Raw genomic sequence first — 23,260 nt, 5'->3', positions numbered from 1 at the left:
CAGATTTACTGGTGATCTTCAGAAAAAAATACTCTTATGTGTATCAAACCTCAAGGGCAACCTAAAGTCACTAGTCTTTTACTTCCCACTGCTCTCCCTCCCACCTTTACATCTCTGTTGTTAAACACAGTCAGAACTCACACAGTTGGTCTCTGACAACAAACTACTGTAGATCCTTACGACATGCATGTTGTAGGCCTATCCTAGAAGATTTGTCAGGATATTTTGATTCATTGTTTAATAAGGAACATATTGTATTGTGTTGTATTGTATTGTATTGTATTTATTGTTGTTGTTGTCAATTTAAATAATGTTACGTATAATTCAACCAGCAGTCTGACACATTTTCATCATCATGAAAGGCTTTTAGAGCTTAAAAGTTGTGAATGAATAACCTAAACTGTTATTATTAGTTTTAGTATTACTTGTTTTGTTGTTGTTTCATTTGAGACATAGACTGGTTTCTGAGTTTTTTCTTTTCTTTTTCCAGACAAAGGTATCTTGTTAAGTAGACATTTCTATGTAAATATCTCCCTCTGGTGGTTAAAGCTTGAGATCCGGAGTCAGCTTTTTGCTTGGCATCATGTTTTTGCCGTTGGCAACCCTGAAAAGTGAGCATTGGCCTGCTCAGAAATCCCGTTTGAACACGTTTTGTGAAGAAATAAAATGTTCTGTGTGTTGCATCTTTTTAAGTTATAGGCCTACATTTTTTCTGTCTAATCAATGGTAGGCTGTGCATGCATTTGGTGAGTTATGTGTAAATACATAATTTGCTATAGTAGCCTAAGCATCTGGCCAAAACCTTTCTTGATTAAATGCTTTATCGGACAACAAAGATATGATCAATCTTTGGCATTATGTAGTGTATACAGTCTAGAAACAAAGAACGTCAAAGCTAAATACTACTACTGCTAGCCTGATAATAACAATAATAATAATAATAATAATAATAATAATAATAATAATAATAATAATAATAATAATAATAATAATCGTAATAGTTATGTTTGCTAACAAGTTTTCCCCTAAAACGTGATTAATCAAAATAATCTAAATATAAATATTTTACAGATCATTGTAACACAATTGTTTATAATGTAAATAGGAGGGAAAAAATGCATTTATTTCACGATAAGTGCTACCGGAAGTGGTCGCCTGGTGACTTGTGATGTACTTCCGTCATCAGTGTCGCTCGCACCGTTTCTTTAACTGTCTATGCGCAGCAACAGCAACTCAACGATATCAGCTTTGTTATAACTTTTTGTTTCCTATTTAAGGCTAGACGTGCACATTTTGTTCCCTAACGGATAACCGTTTCTTGCTAACGTTACAGAGTTGCTGTTTATATTCTTTGTTTAATGCGGCCAGGCCCAGTCGGGTAATGGAAATGTAGGCTTCACGGCAGAGTGTTAACGTTAGCTTCTAGCCATAGAGGCCTGGCTGGATGTGAGTACAAAAGACGTTTTACACTGCCTCGGTTTTTTTTTCAGAAGCACATCACAAACATAATTCTGACTGTGAACAATGTATCCCTCCTGGGGAAATTATGGGGCACCGCCGGCGCAAAGCTATGGAGGTTCTGGGCCTCGTAAGCAACCTAGTGTCGGCCACGCCGGCCCGCCGGCACCAGGGTTCGGCGGGTTCGAGGCCTCATCCAGCGGCTCGATGTTATCCAGCCTACAGGAGCAACACCTTCAGCAGATGCAGCAACTGCAGATGCTGCACCAGAAACAGCTCCAGTCTGTGTTACACCACGGCAGCAACCCTAACGCTAATTCGTACGGTGGTGCACAAGGTGGATATCCGGGGTCTTCATGGCATTCAGAAGGAGCAGGGCATTCAGACAGTGGGGCTGGAGCTCATTCATACTTTAAAGAAGACGAGACACCTTCTCCGCCGAGCAGAGTTCCCCTCGCTCCTCAAGCGGGTCAACCACCACCTCCCCCTCCCCCTCCCCCGCAACCGCAGCCCACCGATCCCCAACCGGGTCCTCCCCCTCCAGAGCCCCCCTCATCCAAGCCACTGGAGAACAACGGTGCTCCCAAAGCTAAAGAAGCCTTCAAGAAAGATCCACCCACGACAGAGGACGACAAATCCTTACATTTGCAGGTAATGTCGTGTGTTTCTTTGTGTTGACATGTTTTGGTGCTAAATAATTTACTTTACCTGTAGCCAGAACTTAATATCGTGATATGACATAACTGGTGTCTTTTACTGATATTACAGGCTGCATTACAGTAAAGTGATGTACTTTTCTGAACTTACCAGACTGTTCTAGATGTTCTATTATTTGCCTTTACCCACTTATTCATTATATCCACGTCAATCTAAAATCTATGTGTGATGATATTTTGTTAAAGCACCAATAGAATATCGCCACAATATAGATGTTGAGGTATTTGGTCAAGAATATTGTGATATCTGATTTTCTCTTTTCTGATTGCCCAGCCCTAGCCACAATGGTTATTGATGGAACTAGAAAGGAATCACCTTTTGTAGCCTATGCATCCCCATCAATGTGTTTACACTCGGTAAATGTTTGTCTCACAGTCCCGTTTTGCTGTCAGGGAATGCCATTCTTGTGCAAACTAATGCATCCACATATTGCATGAGAATATCATACTGTGCATTTCAAATGTGGAAGAGAAGTGGGAAATCCAGTTATTTTTTGGTAGTACACTTCGTGCAGCTGCTCCATCCTGAACCTGTAATCAATATTATGGTTTACACATATTGTTTATTACCTAAATACCATTTAGTATGTTAACTGATGTAATATATGCTATGACCACATGCTGTGTTATTCTATATAATGCAGTTATGAAAATGGACACAAAAAGTAATTACTGTCTTGATGTTTATACAATCTACAAGCAAGCAATGTGTTCATATTGTTAACACAAATTTAAATGTCCACATCCTTAGTCCACAGCGCTGTGGATTAAGGTCTGGCTACACCACAGATACATTATTAAAAATAGGGGTGGGAAAAATAATCGATTCTTAGATGCATCGCGATTCTCTCTAGAACGATGTTCTTTCTTTTCTTTTTCAAAATGTGTTTTTATTTAAAAGTTTCTTTCTCCAGAAAGGTACAAATCAGAAAACAGAGTGACTGAAAGAGGATGGAACAAGGGACAAAAATGTGGAGTTTAGGCACGAGTGCCGAAAAAGAGAGCATAGACATACTGTACATAAAATAATTAGGCAACCCACGTACAGGGTCCTGTCTTCACCAGGCGCCATTGACATTGTACACAGACGCATGTATCATTCCTATTTTGCACCTGCCCCTCAGCAGACTTTTTCCTCCTCAGACTCATGTCGGTAATTTACGGAATTTTCTTGCGCTACCTGGGGCGAGGCAGCAAAAAGTGTGTTGAACTGCATCAGACACTTAACCCAAATGCCCCAGCAGCAGCATGGGAGAGGAGAAACAGAGCTACATTGTCTATAATGAGATGATCTCGGTCTAATGTTCAACTACATTGCAAAAATATCACCATGCATTCATAACCTCGTGATTCAGTGAGAGTGAGCCCAAAAACATTGGCAAGTATGTTTTTGTGACATCATCTTCATTTACATTTTTTGTTTTTACATCAATAGCAAACCTCGATCTCTTCGACTGTGAAACACTCCTGGCTTGCAACCATGGATGTATTAAGAGCCTGCGCCTAGCAAATCCACCATTATAATAGCATTCCGCCTTTGAACAAGCGGAATGTGAAGGGAATGTGAAATAACGCTCTGGTTGGTTTATTGTACATTACACCCAAACCACACTTCATAGGTGTGGTTTGGGTGTAATGTAATGTAGCTACTTCAGACCAACCCATTTTTGATTTGTGTCGGGCGCAAGAGTCATTTATCCGTATAATAGCAACAGTGCCCGAGATCCACCCACAAAGCTGTGTTTCATACTGTTAAAATTGGGCCTATAGGTCTAGCTTGATATTCATGGTAGATTGAAAGAGCCATCCCTTTTCTTGTAACAAACAAACTATGCAGCCAACTCTACCAATAGAGAAAAAGACATGGATATGATTTGAAAACAAACATCTGTACAAATGACTGTATTAATCAGCAAATTACGGTAATCAGATAAAGTTGGTAAAAGAGCATTTAACAACTGGGATGTTTGAAGGTAGGCTCTAAGGAAAATTTGGAAAATGTACCCTATTATGTCAATTGAGCAAGTAATGGGCATGTGAAACCAGGAAAGCAAGATTCCACAAAAACTTGCAATTGAAAAGTAAGAACAAGGTTCCTTGTGTGCGCTGTCTCGCATTGTTTCACACAGGAGCAACAGCAACTTTGGTACAAACAACATCTTCAGAATCTACAGAAGTTAAAGCAAGAGAAAGCCAGGCAGAATCAGAACGAGGGCGATGGTCCTCCGCAGCCCCAATCCCAAGGTCCTCCTCTTCCTCCATCAGAACCACCAAAAGGTGCACCTCCTCCACCCCCTCCAAAAGAGGAGCCCCCAGCACCACCTCCACCGCCCGATGAGGCAAAGGTAAGCATTACTACAATGTTACATAGTGTTAATTAGGGCTGAACCATATTTAGTTTCAGCATCAACATCTGGATTTGTACAAGTGCAATAGTCTTATGGCAGGAGGTGCGATGTAAACCCTACAACTTCTTTGCTGCTTGATACAAAATGAAAACTTTACATGGTTCTCATTTTTCCATGACCAATTGCCATGTGGGCAACGTGTACGTATGTGACATAGTCCAACAAGGTTTTTATGCGAAGTGAGACTGTCCCTTGTGCGTGTAAAAAGTGTTGTTACCTTGAGAGCCAGGTGTGATGCACATGCTTTCCCATGGGTAGGAAAGCTACGTTAGTCAGGGTTTTATGTTAACCATAGTTACCAGACCAAAAGCTAGTAACCAGCTACAAGCCAGGCTAAAGCTAACTGAGTTAGTTAGCCTAAAGAAATGGGGGTCTGTCTGTTTCAACTAACATTACGGTTCAGAGCTGTGAAGATGGAAATGTAACACTAGTCTGCAAGAGAATTCTGTGTCTGAAATAAAGTGATTTACACTGATTTAAGGCTTCTTGAATAGACATTTTGTTGCTAGTCCATGACTTGCAGTCTCTGCATGCAGAGCGAACCACCGGTAACAATCACTGATCAATTTATCAGACAACCAAAGCAGGCCCCACTAACGTTAGTTGTCGACCACAACCCTAAAAATCAGCGAGTAACATGAGTTAATCAACATAAAGGAGACCCCTTATTTTAGGGAAAGCAACATGCATACATTTTTAATACAATATCATTACTCATGACTTTAGCCTGCATTGATAATAGAGATAGTAGATTGTGTATGAAATACAATGGTGTTATGTGAGTCAACCATTGTATTTATCCACCTAATTTCCCCCTCCAAAATCACTTCAGAAGAGTAGTCAAAGGGCTCACTTGCTTTTGTGTTTGTAAAGCATTTAAGTTCAAGATTGCATGGTCATTTTTGTGCAGATGGAATCCCCAACCAAATCACCCCAGTAATATGAGAATGAATGATTGTTTCCAAACAGATCTATTCATGTCATCTATTGAAAATGTCAGTATTGTGGCCAGGTAAGCTCAGTTGGTAGCGCAGGCGCACACATATAGAGGTTTACTCCTCGACGCAGCGACTGCAGATTTGACTCCGATCTGCGGCCCTTTGCTTTGTCATTACCCCTCTCTCTCCCCTTTTATGTTGTCATCTGTCCTGTGGAAATACAGGCCTAAAATGCCCCAAAAAAGTTATCTTTAAAAAGAAGTCTGTATTTGTTCGTATTGCAATGTACAGTATATTGCAAGAAAAAAACATGGATGTCATTTTTTCCAATATTGTGCAGCCCCAGTGTGAATGTAAGAATTTAAACTTTTCTTGGATATAGACCTTAAAATAATGGAATTAGCATTGGTGACCTAGTGGTTTGTGGACTGCCGTTTTGATTAGGGACGCACCAATCCCACTTTTTCAGTCCCGATACCGATGCCTATCGATACCGTTGTTGAATCAATAATCTAGTGTACCTTATACCTTCTTTCCACCCTGTGGAAGAGACTGAAGGCACCAGATTTCCAAACTAAAGAATACTTTCCTAACTAAGACAAAATACCATAGATTGATGTATTGAATTTGCATGGTGCTTTTGGATGATTAAATTGGTAGTATTGTACTTTGCAGTACAAAAAATCGATTTATCACCCAGCCCTACTTTATTGTCAATTTTAAAACATATGGGACATAATTTTCAAAATTAACATTGTGCTAAATTGAAGAAAACTTCAACCTAGTGATTAAGGCCATTAACTTATTTGTAACATGTTTAAATCAAGTGAGAAGTAGGATAGAAGTAGGACTACAGAAACTGACTAGTTTTTTGAGCAAGTGGAGTTGCCCGCTGCCGGATTGCTCTTTTATATGCAACATGTGGCTTTTTTGGGCATGTGTAAGTGCTTTTTGAGTGCTGAATTCAACAGCCTTTAAGAACACACCAATTCCAATTATTTAAATTTTTTTATTATTATTATTATTTTGTGGGCGTATTTAGGTCTTTATTTGACAGGACAGCTGAAGACATTAAAGGGGAGAGAGGGGGGGAATGACATGCAGCAAAGGAACGCAGTCCGGAGTCAAACCAGGGCCTGCGTCATCAAGGACTAAACATCCGTATATTAGCACCCGCTCTTAACAACTGAGCTATCCAGGTGCCCCCAATTCCAGTTTTAAACTAGACTATACCAGAGAGTTGAGATTATTACTGGATCTTATTACTACCTAGGTAATTGAAAATCTTGTCTTGTGTGTGTTTAAAGCCTGAGGTCGCACAAGACGCAGAGGAAGCTGCCCGCCTCCAGCAGTTACAGGCTGCAGCAGCACAGTGGCAAAAGGTGCAGCAACAGAGAACAGGCTTGCAATACCAAGCTCTCATGCAACAACACGAAAAGCTTCAGCAGATCCTGGAACAGTACCAACAGCTGATTCAGCAACCATCAAACCTACAGGTATGTAAATGGTAGTTTCTTTGACAGCTACTATTCAGCTGGTTATTTTTGTTGGTTTGAAGGTGGCCTGTACAGAAAATAAAAGGTGAAATGCAAGCAAAGTATGTTTAATCAAACCAAAAAAGGCTAGAAGAGTGTGGAGGAGATGCAACAACTCTGATTTGCATCCCCTGCAGCATCTTGGACTCCTACACGTTTCCATTATTACATGTCTCAGTGATTTCATTGTTCAGCGTGTACCTATATGATAATATTTTAACCAAATGTCCTTTGTTTCAGTCAATGTCTGCTGAAATGCAGCTGAGGCACTACGAAATGCAGCAGCAGCAGTTTACCCCTTTATTCCAAAACTGGGATTGCTCCTTCGTCCTGTGGTATGAGCAGTTTCAGACCTATCCCCACAAAGACCAACTGCAGGACTATGAGCGCCAATGGAAGCAGTGGCAGGAACAGATGAACGCCACCAATGACCACCTTCAAGAAAGGGTGGCCACTCTCACTGCCATGGTGCCGTTTGCCTCAAGCCAGTATAGTAGTGGTATGATGGGACAGTTTGGTCAGTACCCTGGACAAGACATTCAAATGCAGCAGCAGTCCGCTAACCTGGGTATGCAGCATTCCCCAGTTGGTGTAAGTCCCAACTCTCAAGGTCCACGGTCCGCTGGGTTTGGGCCACATTCAGAATCACCTGCTGGACCCCCTGTAAGAGGAGTGGGCCCTGCTGGCATAGGAGTTAGACCTCCAGGTCCTCCCACCATTCAGCCACCAAGCATCAACAGCTTCAGAGGTCCACGGTCAGTAGGGATTGTTTTGTACTACAGTTATTGGCATTTATTTATTTAAAAAATGGGTTTTAAAAATGTTTTATAAAATCAGTTGAGAGTATTTGAATGCAGGTGGGCTATTATTATATATTGTTTTACATTTGTGGGCTATCACTAAAAGAGCGCGTTATTAATAATGTTTTTGTACAATCTCCGTAGTCCTGCTGCTCCCAGCGGAGACAACCCTAGATTTGACCAGCCGAAGCAAGGTTTTGATGGTCCTCAGAGATTTGATCAGCAACAGCAGCGCTTTGATATTCCCCCAAGGTTCGACCACCAACCACAGCAGCGCTATGATGGCCCCCCAAGGTTTGACCGATCAAAGCAGCGTTTTGATACCCCCCCAAGGTTTGACCAACCACAGCAGCGATTTGATGCCCCCCCAAGGTTCAACCAACCACAGCAACGCTTTGATGGCCCTCCTCGATTTGAACAACCAAGAAATCGTTTTGATGGTCCCCCTAGATTTGAGCAACCAAGGCACCGCTTTGATGGTCCCACCAGATTTGACCAAACTGGATTTGGGCTGCAACCTAGGTTTGAACAGCCCCCAAGGCTCAGTGAATGTCCACCTGTGCCCCAGCCAAAACAACCACAAGGCCCCCAACCTAAGGCACAACCAGTCACTAAACAACCTGCCAGTATGGATTCTAAGATGTCTGGAAAGTCAGCCGGGCAGCCACAATCTGAAAAAGAAAAAGGAGAATCAGAACCAGGTGATAAAGCCAATGCTGAAGACTTGACAGATGACAATTTGCTTGGAACAGATGGCTTTTTTGTCCAAAATGACCCCATTCCCCAGACAATAAAAAAACCCACAGAGCCTGAGGAATCTGAAGGCAATAATGTTTCTAACAACAGTGAGATAAACAAATCTAGTAATGGCAAGCCTTCCGTAACGGCTCCTTCTACTGTGGCGTCAAAAAATACTCCTGCACAAAGTCTTGTTACACAAAATCTTGTCCCACCAGATAGACCATTGATAAACAACAAACCCCCACTGGTTCCAACGCCCTCTGGAATCCAACAGGAGCCACAAGTTTCTGGCCATTTGCAGTCGAGACCCGATCCTCCAAGGCTTCCCCCTGGGAGGGGACGAGGCCAGCCACCAGTACCTGCCCAAGTGCATGGACGTGGACGTGGGCAGAGGGGCAGGGGAGCGTTCACGGGACCGAACACTGTACCACTTGGGGAGAAGATGGGAGAAACGTCTTATGAGTACATGCCACCTGAAGAAAACTTGGGAATGCCAGAAGAGCAGGAAGAGTATCAATGGCAAGATCCTTCGTACGAGCAGTGTGTTGGTGAGGATTCGGAGGTGCCCCCTGAAGAAATGTGGATGCCAGACGGACATCATTTTTCAACAGAGGAAGATTATTACGAAGAGCCAATGGTAGGACCACCTATGGGGAGAGGAGGGCCCCCAATAATGAGAGGAGGGCCTCATATGGTAAGAGGAGGGCCAACTATGAGCAGAGGTGGTCCTCCTATGGGAAGGGGGCCGCCAATGGGTAGAGGGGGGCCGCCAATGGGTAGAGGAGGGCCGCACATGGGTAGAGGGGGGCCGCCAATGAGTAGAGGGGGGCCACCTATGGGGAGAGGAGGGCCACCTATGGGAAGAGGGGGACCTCCTTTTGGGAGAGGGGGACCACCTATGGGAAGAGGGGGTCCTCCTATGGGAAGAGGGGGACCCCCTATGTCAAGAGGAGGACATCCCATGGGAAGAGGCGGACCACCTATGGGAAGAGGAGAGCCAATGGACAGGCACTGGGAAGAGCCTGAGTCAGAAGAGTACTCAGAAGAAGGGGATCCTTACTGGGGAGAAAGGAGACCTCCAATTAGAGGCATGAGACCTCCATTTCCACATCCCCGGGGTCGTCCCCCACCTGGTCATCCTGGTTTCATGCACCAGGGACGAGGAAGGCCCCCTCATCCAGCACGTGGCCCAATGGATCACGAGTCATTAGGTCATGAAATGGACATCAATGATACCGAAATGGATCCAGAAATGGACGGCATGTACCATGGACATGACCCTCATAGCCGTCCGATGCATCCTGATATAAGCAGAGGCAGGCGTCGTGTGCCACAACCACCTCAGGAAATTATGGATCCTATGGAGGAGCCATCGTATGATGAAGGCATGGAAAGAGAAATAGGATGGCAACCGCCACATGGCCGAGGCCCTCCTCTGCCTCCGCATGAGATAATAGGTATGGAAGGAATGAGGAGGAGACCTATGGGTCGAGGGATGGCAAGAGGCATGTGGCGGCCAGGTCCAACACACGAGGAATATGAAGAGAGACGCGAGGGTTTTGTGGAGGATTATGGTCATGGGGAAGACGGGTATCGCTGGCGGCCACCACAGGACTATCCTCCTGATGACTATCGGCATGAAGCCAAGTACTATGAGTCTGAATGGGAGAGAGAGCGTGCTCCTCCTGGAAGGGATTATCCCCCCCGCATGCCACCACCAGAGCCCTACAGAGATGGCCATTGGCTAGAGGAAAGAGAAAGAGGCCGGCCATATTCTTATGATGAGCATGACAGGGGAAGAGGAGAACTTATAATTCGTGAATATAGGGATGAGCCACCCCATCGGCAAGAGGAGCCACCATACCCATCACCTTCGGAATGGGATAGGCCTTCAAGACTTCTTCCACCACAAGATAGAGGGTATCCCTCTGACTATGAAGAGCATAGAGCTCGCTATGAAGAGCACAGGAAGGAGCCACCTTTGGATATACGTCCACCTATATCTCCTGCTGCACCTGTCTCAAACTTGCCAGAGAGCTCAGTTGATCCTGCATCACAAGGAACTAGTGCTGCAAATGTGCTTGCTCTCTCCCAACGTCAGCATGAAATCATCCTGAAAGCTGCTCAAGAGCTTAAATTTATAAGGTAATTTATAGACTTACATCATTATTTACAACATTATTATCTTAGGTTTACAAAAAAATACACTCTGGCTTATCTCTAGTTAAATCTAGCCAGTATGAAATATTCACCTCTGAGATTTCTACCACCACATCGTAACAGTGGAGGTGAATGTAATATTATTTGTTGTGCTCAAATCCTTAGAAAAGAACTTTAACAAGTTTGGCTGGCCTGCCTTTGCACATTGTTGTGATTAAAGCAGAAGGCTGTTTCATTTTTGTTAGTATATTAACTTATTTACTTTATGCTCAAATTGACTTTGAGGAACTTTTAGGTGAGCTTAACTTTCATTCTTTTGGGTCTACAGGGAATTACAGGAGGCAAAGCCACCTGGTCCTGAGCCTCAGCCTGCACCAACTGACATCCTGTCCGAGCTTCCTGCTGGTCTTCTTGGTTTGGAGATCCCAGCAGATGTTAGGAATGTTCTAAAAGTAATTTATATTTTTACTTATGCTACTTAACTATTGTAACTTTTTTAGCCATAGTTTTAAGAGTTTATTGTAAGAATAGCAATATCATTGGTTAGGGGGATATTTTTTATTTTTATATGTTTTCAGAAATATACTGTGTATTTTTTTTTTTATTCTTTTTATATTTTGTGTTTAACTGTTCAATATCATATTAAATCTGTCATCCTCAGGGCATGACTGCAGCAGCACAGACACCTGTAACCGAATCTGTGTCTTGGGATACTAAACCTGCTGCCACAGATTACCAGCCATCTCTCCTTGCATCCAAACCTTCAGTGATTCCAAAGACTGTGGATTATGGGCATGGTCACGGTATGAACAGCAAAGACAAACACATTTTAACAAATAAAATGGGTTAATTTTCAGGACTATGGGTGACATTAGCCTCATTGTTTCAGAACCTGGAGCCACGGTTGAGCGGATCTCTTATGGTGAGAGAATTTTGTTGAGGCCTGACCCAGTGCCGTCTGACAGGGGCTATGAAAAAGGTGAGTCTCAATACGGTAATCCTGTCTAGATTGCAAGCATGTGGGTGCGTTTTTTCCCCCCCGCACGTGTCACGCTACAGGTCCTCTCGCATTTTAACCTATGCAGTTGTCAGCACCAGCTCATTGCAGACTTGCCTCTCAGCTGTGTCTCACGGGCGTAAAATATTAAACGTTTTTTTCGTCCTCCCTCAAGCTTTATCAGAGCCTATAGGCTATTGAATGGGTAGCATTGTTTAGTATCAAAGGAAAATCGCACGATGCACAGAAAGTTTGGCTGCGTTAACAGTTTAATTTCATTTTCCTAGAACCTCTTGGTCCCAGAGATCCTTACAGCCGAGACCCATATTATGAAAGACGACTGGACCCTTACATGGACCGCCGGGAGTACAGCAGAGAGAGGGAATTATACAGAGAAAAGCTGCCACCTGAATATGAAAGGGAAAGATATGAGAGGGAGCGCTATCCCCTACGAGAAAGAGATGACAGGTAACTTGTCCCTCTTTGACACCTTTTTTTTCCCACACTCGATCCATGCTGCTTCTGTACGTATGTAATATTGTTTTCTATGTGTCTGTTTTTAATTCAAGCACACAGTCCATGGTTGAAGAAAGGTACTATATCACATTGTGTCAGTACATTGTGATTAGTCGTCAGTGTGTGCTAGTTTGTATCAAGAAATTCTGTTGATGAAACAAACACTTAACAATGCTGCTCCTCTGTGTAGATCTCCACTGGCCCCTTCCTCACGCTCAGGATACAGGGAGAGAGAGCGGGATCTTCGAGAGAGGGAGCGAAGTGACAGTCGTGATCGAGAAGAACATTATGGAAGGCCTGGCTATGATAGACCTCGAAACGAGCGCATTGGACTCGACCGCAGTGTGCCTGAGCTTTACAGTCATAGCTCCTCACCTTACGGTATGTTCTATCCCAATGTTTACAGTTTTTTATCCACATACGTCAGCTGTGTTTGGAATGTTTTCACTTCACAATAAAATCACAGGTTTATATCTAAATTACAATACAACTGTAATGTGGGGAAAATGGCATTGGTGATGGCAAAGTGGATATGACACATGCCTTTGGTGTGGGAGACCTGGGTTTGATTTCCACTGCGACACATCAACCAATGTGACCGTGAGCAACCCCTAGTTGCTCCAGAGGCGTGCGACCTCTGAAAGAGAGAGAGTGACATAGATAGAGCAATTGTAAGTCGCTTAGGATAAAAGCGTCAGCTAAATGACATATCATTTATTGTAAAATGTCGTTCAGATAAATACTTTGCAATAAATATCATACAGTAGAAAGAAGAAGTTATCCAGAGGACCGAGGACCTCCCACTGCACCACCCCTCCCACCTCCACCCCAGCCACCCCCACGAGTCGAGAAGAAGCCAGAAATCAAGAATATTGACGATATCCTCAAACCCCCTGGCAGATCGTCTCGCCCTGAAAGGGTACTAATTACTGCTGCAATGTTTCTTAATTTAACAATATCACATTGTTTGTTTTTATGATAAGTACTCATTTATGTGAAATATTTGAACAGATTGTCATCATAATGAGAGGGCTTCCAGGAAGTGGAAAAAGCCATGTTGCTAAGCTCATAAGGGTGAGTGGAGTCATACCAGCAAATCATATTTTAATGTAATAATGATGTAATGGAACTGAACTTTAGGTAGAATATACAAACAATACTATAGCCTGTTTATATGTCCTTCCACAGTGTTCCATGTTTTACATAACAAATAAGGCCTTTTGTAACAAAATAAATAGAACCATGAAAACTTTGCTTTTCAATCTTGTTGACATTAAGGACAAGGAAGTCGATTGTGGCGGTGCTCCTCCAAGAGTTCTCGTTTTGGACGATTATTTCATGACTGAGGTTGAGAAAGTAGAGAAAGACCCAGACACGGGGAGAAGAGTCAAAACCAAGGTGAGTCTGAAATGCAACAATAAAAAATGTTATGCTGAAGTATGCATTTGTAAATCAAATTCAGCATCAGTGAGCAGTATCACCTTTCAATTGTACAGTTGATGTAGACAATATAAAGAATGTAATACAATAAACCTGTCTTTTAGGTCCTTGAGTATGAGTATGAGCCAGAGATGGAAGATACCTACCGGAACAGCATGCTTAAAACGTTCAAGAAAACTCTGGATGATGGCTTTTTCCCCTTCATCATTTTAGACACTATTAATGACAGGGTTAAACATTTTGATCAATTCTGGAGCGCAGCCAAAACGAAAGGCTTTGAGGTAAGTTGTGTTCATTAATGACTCCGGAGGGAAAAACGTTTTTATTCTAATCGGCTATGTGCTTAAGATGTTTTGATTTTCTTATTTCAAGGTTTATCTTGCTGAAATCACTGCAGACACTCAGACTTGTGCAAAGAGAAATGTCCATGGGCGCACGCTTAAGGATATAATGAAGGTCTGTAATATAAAATAACTGTCTCCGATACATTCATTATAAGAGTGATGTCTACTAAAGGTCCTACATATAGAATGCAATTCCTAATGTTGCATTCTGTACACAGATGTCCAACAACTGGGAGTCTTCACCCCGTCATATGGTGCGCTTGGATGTCCGGTCCCTGCTACAGGATGCTGCTATAGAAGAGGTGAGGTCTCAAGACTTAAAAAGTTCTTATAATATTAGATATAATGTTACATACTGTATAGTAGTCCTTTCTCAGTAATTGAGCGAAACTAACTTGTGCTTTTGGTGATAGGTTGAAATGGAAGACTTCAATCCTGATGACGAGCCTAAGGAGCTGAAGAGAGAGGAGGAAGAAGAGGGTGATCTGGTAGGACATGAAAAGCTTATATTTATAGTCACATTGGTTTCAGAATCATTTCCACCTACTTGTATTACCATCTACCACATAGGCTTATTTGAACATTTAATTTATTATGTAGTAGTTATCATGTTTACGAGGCAGGACCAGATCAGAACAGTCAGGGAGCGTGATAGGGAATACTGTGGTGAATCGATCCTAAAATGAAATAATAGCTGCAATAGTCTATTAACTAAAGGAGCAGTTGCCAGGCTTCTAATGTAGATATTTAGTGGTTGGCTTTTTGAGGATTTTCTTCATTTGAAATTATTTTTGTCTTCACATCAAGGATTTTCAAAAGAACGTTTTAAAATTTGTATTGTTGCTAAAGTTGTTGCTAAAGTACAAACATCAGCAAAGGTGTCTTTTTAAACTTTAACCTCTTCATTCTGGATGAGACTGGACCATTTTGCTTCATATCCCTGATGATTTTTATTTACAGAAATGCAAAAGCATTTTTTTCAAAAGACAAATATAATTTTAACCCCAAAAATCTAATCTGTTTTTAAAAGTGATGTTGTGCAAAACATTCTTATGAATTATACTTTTATCATGAATCTTTTTTATGAAATTCTGAGGTTTTCAAGAAATGTATGAAATTTATTCTTCTGCCAAATGAATTTTACAAAGAAGTAATATTGCCTTTGACATGAAGGCAGACACCTGTTTTTGGCCTCAGATTTTGAGACGATTTCACATATCTAATTATATCATAATTTAACCAGCTCTAAAGATGTTGTACTATTCTTGGGAAAATATTAACCAACTATAAAATTAATAATTTTGAATTACCTGAATATCAGAGTGACAGACTAATATTCTAATATCCAGTAGGTTTCAGTGAACAATTCTTGAAAGCTGTAGAACTTACTGCTTAGCAACAGATTTTCGAAAGTTCTTAAATTTAAATGTTTCTTGTTCCTGTTCCTTGTCCCCATATGTATACATAGCTTGCGATCAAGTGGATTGTGGGGCAAAAGTTTGTGAATTCGTGATTATGAAAGTAATTTTAATAAGTAGGGGGGGGGGAAGCAGAAGAAACAATAGGCCATTGGCCTCGAAAGCACAGTTGCCTAATAATCAAGCGCCTAACAACAGATCTGCTTTACCTAAATGCTGCTAAATATTCCGGCACAGTGCCAGAACTCCGGCGTGAGGCAAAATAAATAAATTTGGGAACTTCCATGCGGTTTTATATTTTCGAGTCAATTGATTTCACCTACCAATCATATGAGAGGAACGCAACTCTAACTAACGCGGAGCTTAAAGTACTCAGACCTGGTGCCGGATTTCTGGGGTATGACAATTTTAGAAAAATAAATTAAAGTGCACGTAGGATTTGTTTTTGATGCACTAGGTTTAACCACTCATCAAACTTCCACCTACCAATGAAACAACAAGCTGTCTAGCCAATCAGATGCAAAGTAGGGCGGAACCTTGCCAAAGAGCTAGAGTGCAGTGTGTGGTCTCCGTGGCAACGTGGCCAAAAAATATAGATACAGCTTTAGTTGAAAAAGGAGTTAAAAACAAATGGCGCTGGGCATGAGTAGAAGACGAGAGGAAAAGGGTGGAGACGGGAAGCCGTTTAGCACTTGGTGCCTCAAATTGAGCACCCGGCTGCAACGTATGTTCAAGGAAGATTCTCACTGTACGGCAGCAGCGGTAAGAAAGTGCTTGCTAGTCATTAGATCCTAGTCACAAAGCTTTGTTCCGTGCACTCTGTCATACGAGTATGTTACCGGCATCGACGGCTACCGCTGCGACTACGCCTTCGCTGACCGACCGTGTTTGTGATTAAAAACAATACATGTGTGCACGTTCATAGCGGGTCATGATTTGTCATTAACATTGGCCACTGGGTAAAAGCTATCTGTAGCCCAAACTGCCTTGACAAAGCTTGGAATAAACCTTCCCCGGAGTTTAGACGTCTAGCTATATGAACGTTTTTAATAAATGTAAACCAAGCAACTAATGTCAACATGGACAAAATCATGACTGTACTAATTCACTGTTTTGATGATGACCTAAGTAACAACAACATCTAGAAAGTTTTGTTTTCACAATGATTCAAGGTAGGATTTTGATATTATTGCTATATGAAAATCTAAACTGACTCTTAATTTAGTATATGGTCGGAAGAAGTAAAAAATGTATCCAAAACTTTTTTTTTTAAATGATGACTTTTATTATTGTTTAATGGAAGGAGGACTTTAAACCCCCCCCCTTCCAAAAAAAAAAGTTTCAGGATTTTTTTTTTCATTTTTAAATTGGCGTAGAAGATCCCCTGCCTTTTGCCAAAGTTGACCCAGAGTTCACTTTTGCAGAGCGGTAGGAGAGTTGCAATTGTACAAAGCTGCCAGTAAAACCCGGCGAACATTAGAGAGTACGGGGTCCCACTCTCGTGCCTAACACACACACAGACTGCGGCATGCAGTTCAGTGTACGCAGCTCGCTCTTTTTCTCTGTTGTTTTATTGAATGAGTCTGAATCTTTACTTTAAATTATATTAAATAAAAGCAATATTTTACCCTCAGCCTTAAATGGTCCTGAATCAATACAAGAGCGGCCTACTCCCTTGTTTATTGCTGCAATAAAACGCTTGGTTACATTGTAACCTTGGTTCTCTGAGAAAAGACAATTTTTCCAGTCACATTTCTAATCAAAGTTTTCTTTAAAATAGTGTAAAGCTTTGTCTTCTTGAACCCAGTCAACATATTAAAATTATTTATTTGACAAAAGTGAGATGTTTTAGATTGTATAAAAAGTTTTTGATTTTTTTTTTTTTTTTTTATATATATATATCAATCTTCCTGGCATCATAGATAAACTATTGTGGCTGTAATCGAGAAAGATTTACAACAGAAGGAAGTTACAGACATCCAACTGAATAGACTGATTACAAATAATTGTGAAGTATCTATGTGAACTGTAGCTTTTATCAAGATTTTCCAAACCCGATTTTGTGGCCCCCAACTTTTCCCTAAATTCTAACAAAATGTGTAAATAGACAATGTATGCTCCTTGTTTGCAGAAAGACATTTGAAGTGATGCTTTAGAGGAACAAAATCAAATCATATAAAACAAGGCTCATTTCAGCCCCAACAAGAAAATATAGGTCACATTTGAAAGATTTGTCAAAAGGAGTACAATTATGGTTTTTGTTATTTTCTGTTATGAATATAATGTTAAGATTCCTATTTAATGTGGGATAAGTTTTTTAAAAAATCAGGTAACGTGTATATATAGACCATAAAAAACTAGTCTTGCATCGCCAGCACAATCTCCACAGAGCTGTGGAGTAAGGTCAGGCTACAATTCTAGGGTATATTCTAGGGTAGGAGAAAAAAACGTCTGGGTTGTGTAGCATTTTGAACCAATCACAATCGTCTTGGGTGGTGCTAAGCACCGGATGCAACAACCGTTAAGGAAACAGGCAGCGTCTCGGACAGAGGAGATACAGGTGCACCAGCCATGGGAAGTTCAAGAAAAAGTGTTTTTTTGAACATCAAAGCATGTTCTATTAGAAACAATAAATACAAGTATAAACCTGAAAATGAGCATAGTAGGTAACCTGTAAATCTCTTATACCCGGGGGCATGAAACATTTCATCTAATGAAGTCCATGTTTGGTGTCCCCAGGATGAACCAACATTATGGAGACAACTTTGACAAGAATACATGTCCATTAAGCTTCCTCATAGAGAAGGACACTACTTTATTAAGGCCACTTTATACTGGTTTTAAGCAAATTTCCTCAAGCCAAATGTAATAATAAAACAGGTATGTTACCTACTGAAATGTTAATCATAAATCAGATAATTGGGTACTGTATAAACATAATTTTTAAAATGTCTTTTTGTGGTGCTGCACCAACTTAATCTGCGGTAGCAACATAATTTCACTGTTAATATACAGAATTAGCCATTTTTATTTACCACACCCGGCATCACAGTTGGATGTGGTCAGATATTGTTTGTTGCACCTGAGACCACATCCAACAGTGATGTTACTGCCAGTGTGTGAACTGAGCATTCAGCAGCTGCTAAATGACCCTGTCTTCTATGACATTCCATATATATATATATATATATATATATATATATATATATATATATATATATATATATATATATATATATATATATATATATATATATATATATATATATTAATTTAATATACTTTTAAATAATTGGAACAGACCTTTGAGTCTGTTGTCTTGTAAAGCAACAGGTTGCCTCCTTTCTTCAGCTTATTAACAAGCATCGGTTTGTTTGTTAAACTCTGAAATCCAGAGTGCCTGAACTTGGATTAAACCAGAGCAGATGCTGCTGGAAGATTTCAGCAGTGTCATCCATGCATTTTTTTCTTTGTCGTCCCATGTATGGATACTCATAAATGTAGCACTTTGAGATTTCTTTTTGAAATGTAAAGGGCATTATAAATAAAATGTATTATTAAAATTTAATATAACAAATGAAAAAAGTCTGGTATATTCAGCATCATTTTGTAAACTTTAAACATTGCCACAAAATTTTTTTACAATATGCACTTTAAATATACCGAATAAAAACAATGGCTTCTTTTAAAGCTCCAACAAACCCAATGTCCACCCACACAGGTGTATTCACTTACTGTGCCTGATTAGACGTACTGTCAGTACTGACTGAGTGGCCGTGGACAGACCGCACGGGACAGTCACATCTCTGTCACTTGCGAACGTCTCAGAAAAGCTCTACCCATCTGAAACCGGAGAAGAGGTCTTAATCAGAAAAATTGATAGAAAAAAACTTGTGGTAAAGATTATCTTGAGCAACGGGGTCATGATTTCCAGAAAGGGACCATGCTCTTGAGTTTTTCAAATGCATTTATTGGCGCTTTGAGCACCACAAGCCAAGCGCCATCTAGTTCCATTATATGGAAGAAAAGGCAGACAAAGGCAGTTGTCTCCCAACAGTGGAGAACTAACACAAGCACTAAAAAGGAAAATGGGTATTTTTAATTTTTGGGTGAATATAATAAAGTATGAGAATATATTTTTGTGATTTAAAATAAAATATAAAGAAAACCAAATAATGTCAAGCACAACAACAAAAAAATGTCAGAAATATATTTTAAAAAATAATGAAATGCATAAATATATTTTAGAATGCATTTTCTTTTCTTTTGACCTACTACTATAGTTTAGTTTGTGATGCAAGGGTAAATTAATGGTAAGAAATAAAAAGGTGTGAGAAAGAAATGTCTTCACAACAAAGCCTTAAAAAAGAAAAAGGAGGCAAGAGGAAAAACAAAAGGACTGTAGGGACAGAAACAGCAATAAAAAAACTAAGATGAGTTGACCTAATTGTGTTGTTATTGGACCTATGAAACAAGCAGAACATTAAATCACAACATTTTGACTGAAATTGGCCACAGGTGCAACTAAGTCAACTTCACTCATTTTATTTCATCACATGTTGCAAGGCTCTTATGGCTGTCACACAAGTTTGTCATAGATACAATAATAAACCTGTTTCTTTAATTTAACATTGTGTCAGGTGGAAAAAAGAGGTGCCATCTTTGTGATACACTGTACTAAACACTCACCTGCTAGTCATGATTTTGACTTGCAGCCATCCGAGATAACTTCTTCCAAGATTAACAAACTATCCTGCAAGGTTATTTTGAATATATTGTAAGTTTTCTACAAAATATATCATTTGGTGTTGTTGACATCTTACCTCTAAAAATCAAAAGAATAAATAAGTGTGCCCTTACCTAGGACTGGTGCTAGCCAGCTAAATAGCATCAGTGTAATTTGACAGCTGAGGATCAGTTAAAGAAAAGCGATTCTATGTCAGAAAAGTGCAGCGTGCTTTTTGACCGGACACTTTTTCATGTAACACAAATATTTGTCTACAAGCTTGAGCAGCAGCACTGCAGACAATGCAGGGTCATTCTTGTTCTTAAAATGTTGATCACAGAAAAACTACGTGTTTGAAGATTTAATTTCTTGTTTTTCTCTTCTTTTTTTTCTTCTTCTAAGAGCAGCTAGATGTTTTCTTGATGAACGTTTTATTTTTAAAGGAAAGCACTTTGGCACAAAATTAGTGTTCTCCAAAGCAAAGCATAGCTGTTTTCCATTCTTACTTTTCTTTTGCATGGAGCAAAAAAAGAACAAAGGCAAGCCCGAACACATTAGTTTATCTGAACCTGCAAGATAAAAATATTTGTATGCCACTGTTTATATTATGTCCTAACAATATAAGTCCTCACACTGTCTCGTCCGTCAGTTGTCTTTGTGTAATAAACCAGTCTTCTCTCTTTCAGCCACCCCCTTCTCTCTCTCTTTCCCTCTCCCTGTGTCACACAAATGTTTAACCATCGCAGTGTTTCTTTATATAATGTAGGGCTACATTCCAAAAAGCAAATGGGAGATGGACACATCTGAGGCAAAGCTTGGTAGGTATTCCTTTTTGTTAGTCTTTATCTTATGACTGACTACTGTCTTTGACCTCTGTAATATTATAACAAAATTGACTTGATTCATTTTATGATGTTGGAAGTCTGTGTTTACTGTGCACAAAGCATTAAAGAAACCTAAACTATTCATGTTGTGATTAAAAGATGCTTTGAATTGAACATAAAGCCTCATCTGTAGAAAACATTAATATATAGGTGAATTTATTACGCGCAGATTGTGCATTCTTTGCCATATAGTAAAACATCCTGGTAAACAAAACATGGTCATAATTTCTACAAATCACGAGCCATGCAAAAGTGGGGGGAAAGTAAATAGGTAACCCTACTCTAGTAGTGTTGATGTGATTACATTTCTCTATTGTATGTGACTGTAAAGCAGGACCTTGCTAAAACTGATCATGCTGATTGACTAGCTGCCTTTTTATGGACACATTAATCTTAGGATGATGAGGTTAAAGATGTCATGGGAGGGGAGAACTGACCAGAACAGTGATCTTCCATTTATACAGACAAGTTGGACGGTTTGGGGAGCGGTGGGAAGAGGAAGCGTGAAGACATGGCAGACCTGGAGGACTACCTTCAGCTGCCAGACGACTATGCCACGCGCATGTCTGAACCGGGAAAGAAAAGGGTAAATTGCGGGGATGTGCCACAAAGTGGTTGCTTTGGTCATCTTAAAATGTACTTGTTTGCCAATGACCCAACATATTGAATGTCTTCAAATATTGAATGGGAAAAATTCATCCACTGGTCATAACACAAGGTTGTGGTTGTTTTGTCAAGGTTCGATGGGCTGATCTCGAAGAGCAGAAGGAAGCAGATCGAAAGCGCGCTATCGGCTTTGTGGTGGGGCAGACAGACTGGGAGAGAATCACGGATGAGAGCGGGCAGCTGGCACAAAGAGCTCTCAACCGTACCAAGTATTTCTAAGAAGATAATCTGTTCCCCCTTTTTCCCGTCATGTAAAGGTATGTATCTCACTCTTTTGTGTAATGTTGTTAGGATGGCTGTAGATGTTACTGATGGCTGTTGAATGTTAGAAGAGTAATCATATCATCGTTTTGAAAATGTAAATGGTGATTTAGTTTTAGATTTATAATATTTATTAACTTGATGAGGACATGTTTAAGATCTTTTCTTATTACATGAACTCTATTGAAAATGTACTTTATGGATCAATACTTTGTTAAATGCAAGCAAATGAAACTGTCTTTTTCAGCAAGCCCTTTAAAAAAAGGCTTTTCTTATTTATTTATTTTCCAAAGATGGAATAAAATGCTGTGAATAATTCAAAATTAACCCCACTAAGTGTTATATTTTTTTACTGATTAAAACTCTTGTAATGGCTTCTATAATGATAAAAATACAGCTGTAACTTTATTTTGTATGAAAGTATTTTTATCAGAATGTCTGAATATACCTGTCTATACCAAACTTTAACTTATTGGGAAAGAATTCTCTTAGTTATAAAACAAATAAAAGTTAACTTGGCCAACTTATCAGTGATCTTTTTTATTTCTGCAGGTTTCCAGAATGTGAAAACACTGAAGCGTACTTGTGGTGAAACAAGAGACTCTTCAAGGTGGCGACATCATCAATAGTTATTAAATTCTTAGTTATTTCATTGATGATGATAGTCTATTTTTTATTTTTAAACTAGCTTCCTGGTTATTCACTGATCAATTTGTAGTTTATAACTGTGCTTCTTCTGGTCACATATTCTGTAATCAGTCATATTTCTTGCTGTTTTATACTCTTCATGCTTTCTGTACTGTTTACCTGTAGAACTGTTTCTTGGTCCATGCATACTTAAAAAACACAATAAAGCTTTGACAAAATGACCAACCTGGGGAGTCTCTCTTGCATTAGGGCTTGATTGTGTGTGTGTGTGTGTGTGTGTGTGTGTGTGTGTGTGTGTGTGTGTGTGTGTGTGTGTGTGTGTGTGTGTGTGTGTGTGTGTGTGTGTGTGTGTGTGTGTGTGTGTGTGTGTGTGTGTGTGTGTGTGTGTGTGTGTGTGTGTGTGTGTGTGTGTGTGTGTGTGTGTGTGTGTGTGTGTGTGTGTGTGTGTACACACACACACAACACACACACACACGTAGATACCACATTGCCCGGTGCTATTCATTGCAGCAATCTATCCAATATTAAAATCCTCATTTGCCACTGAATTTTAACTGATTTTCAAGCAGTTTGGTTTGTTACATGTGCCAGACATGATTTATGA

At 40.2% G+C, this 23,260-nt stretch overlaps 1 protein-coding gene across 4 annotated transcripts; it reads left to right on the top strand.

Moving 5' to 3' along the window:
* Positions 1-1,392: 1,392 nt before the first annotated feature.
* On the top strand, positions 1,393-22,877 carry ylpm1 (YLP motif containing 1). 4 transcript variants are annotated; one of them, XM_034899738.1, is made up of 22 exons: positions 1,393-2,109; positions 4,304-4,519; positions 6,828-7,016; positions 7,296-7,810; positions 8,000-10,741; positions 11,085-11,208; positions 11,418-11,559; positions 11,646-11,735; positions 12,041-12,221; positions 12,323-12,346; positions 12,460-12,650; positions 13,037-13,188; positions 13,281-13,343; positions 13,548-13,667; positions 13,814-13,990; positions 14,082-14,165; positions 14,272-14,355; positions 14,467-14,541; positions 20,964-21,015; positions 21,546-21,667; positions 21,820-22,004; positions 22,561-22,877. In XM_034899738.1, the coding sequence occupies exons 1-21, from the start codon at positions 1,525-1,527 to the stop codon at positions 21,964-21,966; spliced, it is 6,075 nt and encodes a 2,024-aa protein (XP_034755629.1). In that variant the 5' UTR covers positions 1,393-1,524; the 3' UTR covers positions 21,967-22,004; positions 22,561-22,877. The 4 variants fall into 4 exon arrangements, with proteins under 4 accessions (XP_034755629.1, XP_034755628.1, XP_034755632.1 ...); XM_034899737.1 differs by having other exon boundaries at positions 13,034-13,188; XM_034899741.1 differs by lacking the exon at positions 12,323-12,346.
* Positions 22,878-23,260: the final 383 nt, after the last annotated feature.

Source organism: Etheostoma cragini, chromosome 18, assembly GCF_013103735.1.
Source record: "Etheostoma cragini isolate CJK2018 chromosome 18, CSU_Ecrag_1.0, whole genome shotgun sequence".
NCBI lineage: Eukaryota > Metazoa > Chordata > Actinopteri > Perciformes > Percidae > Etheostoma > Etheostoma cragini.
Note: the sequence above shows the minus strand (reverse complement) of the source record. Positions and strands in the feature narration are given on the sequence as shown.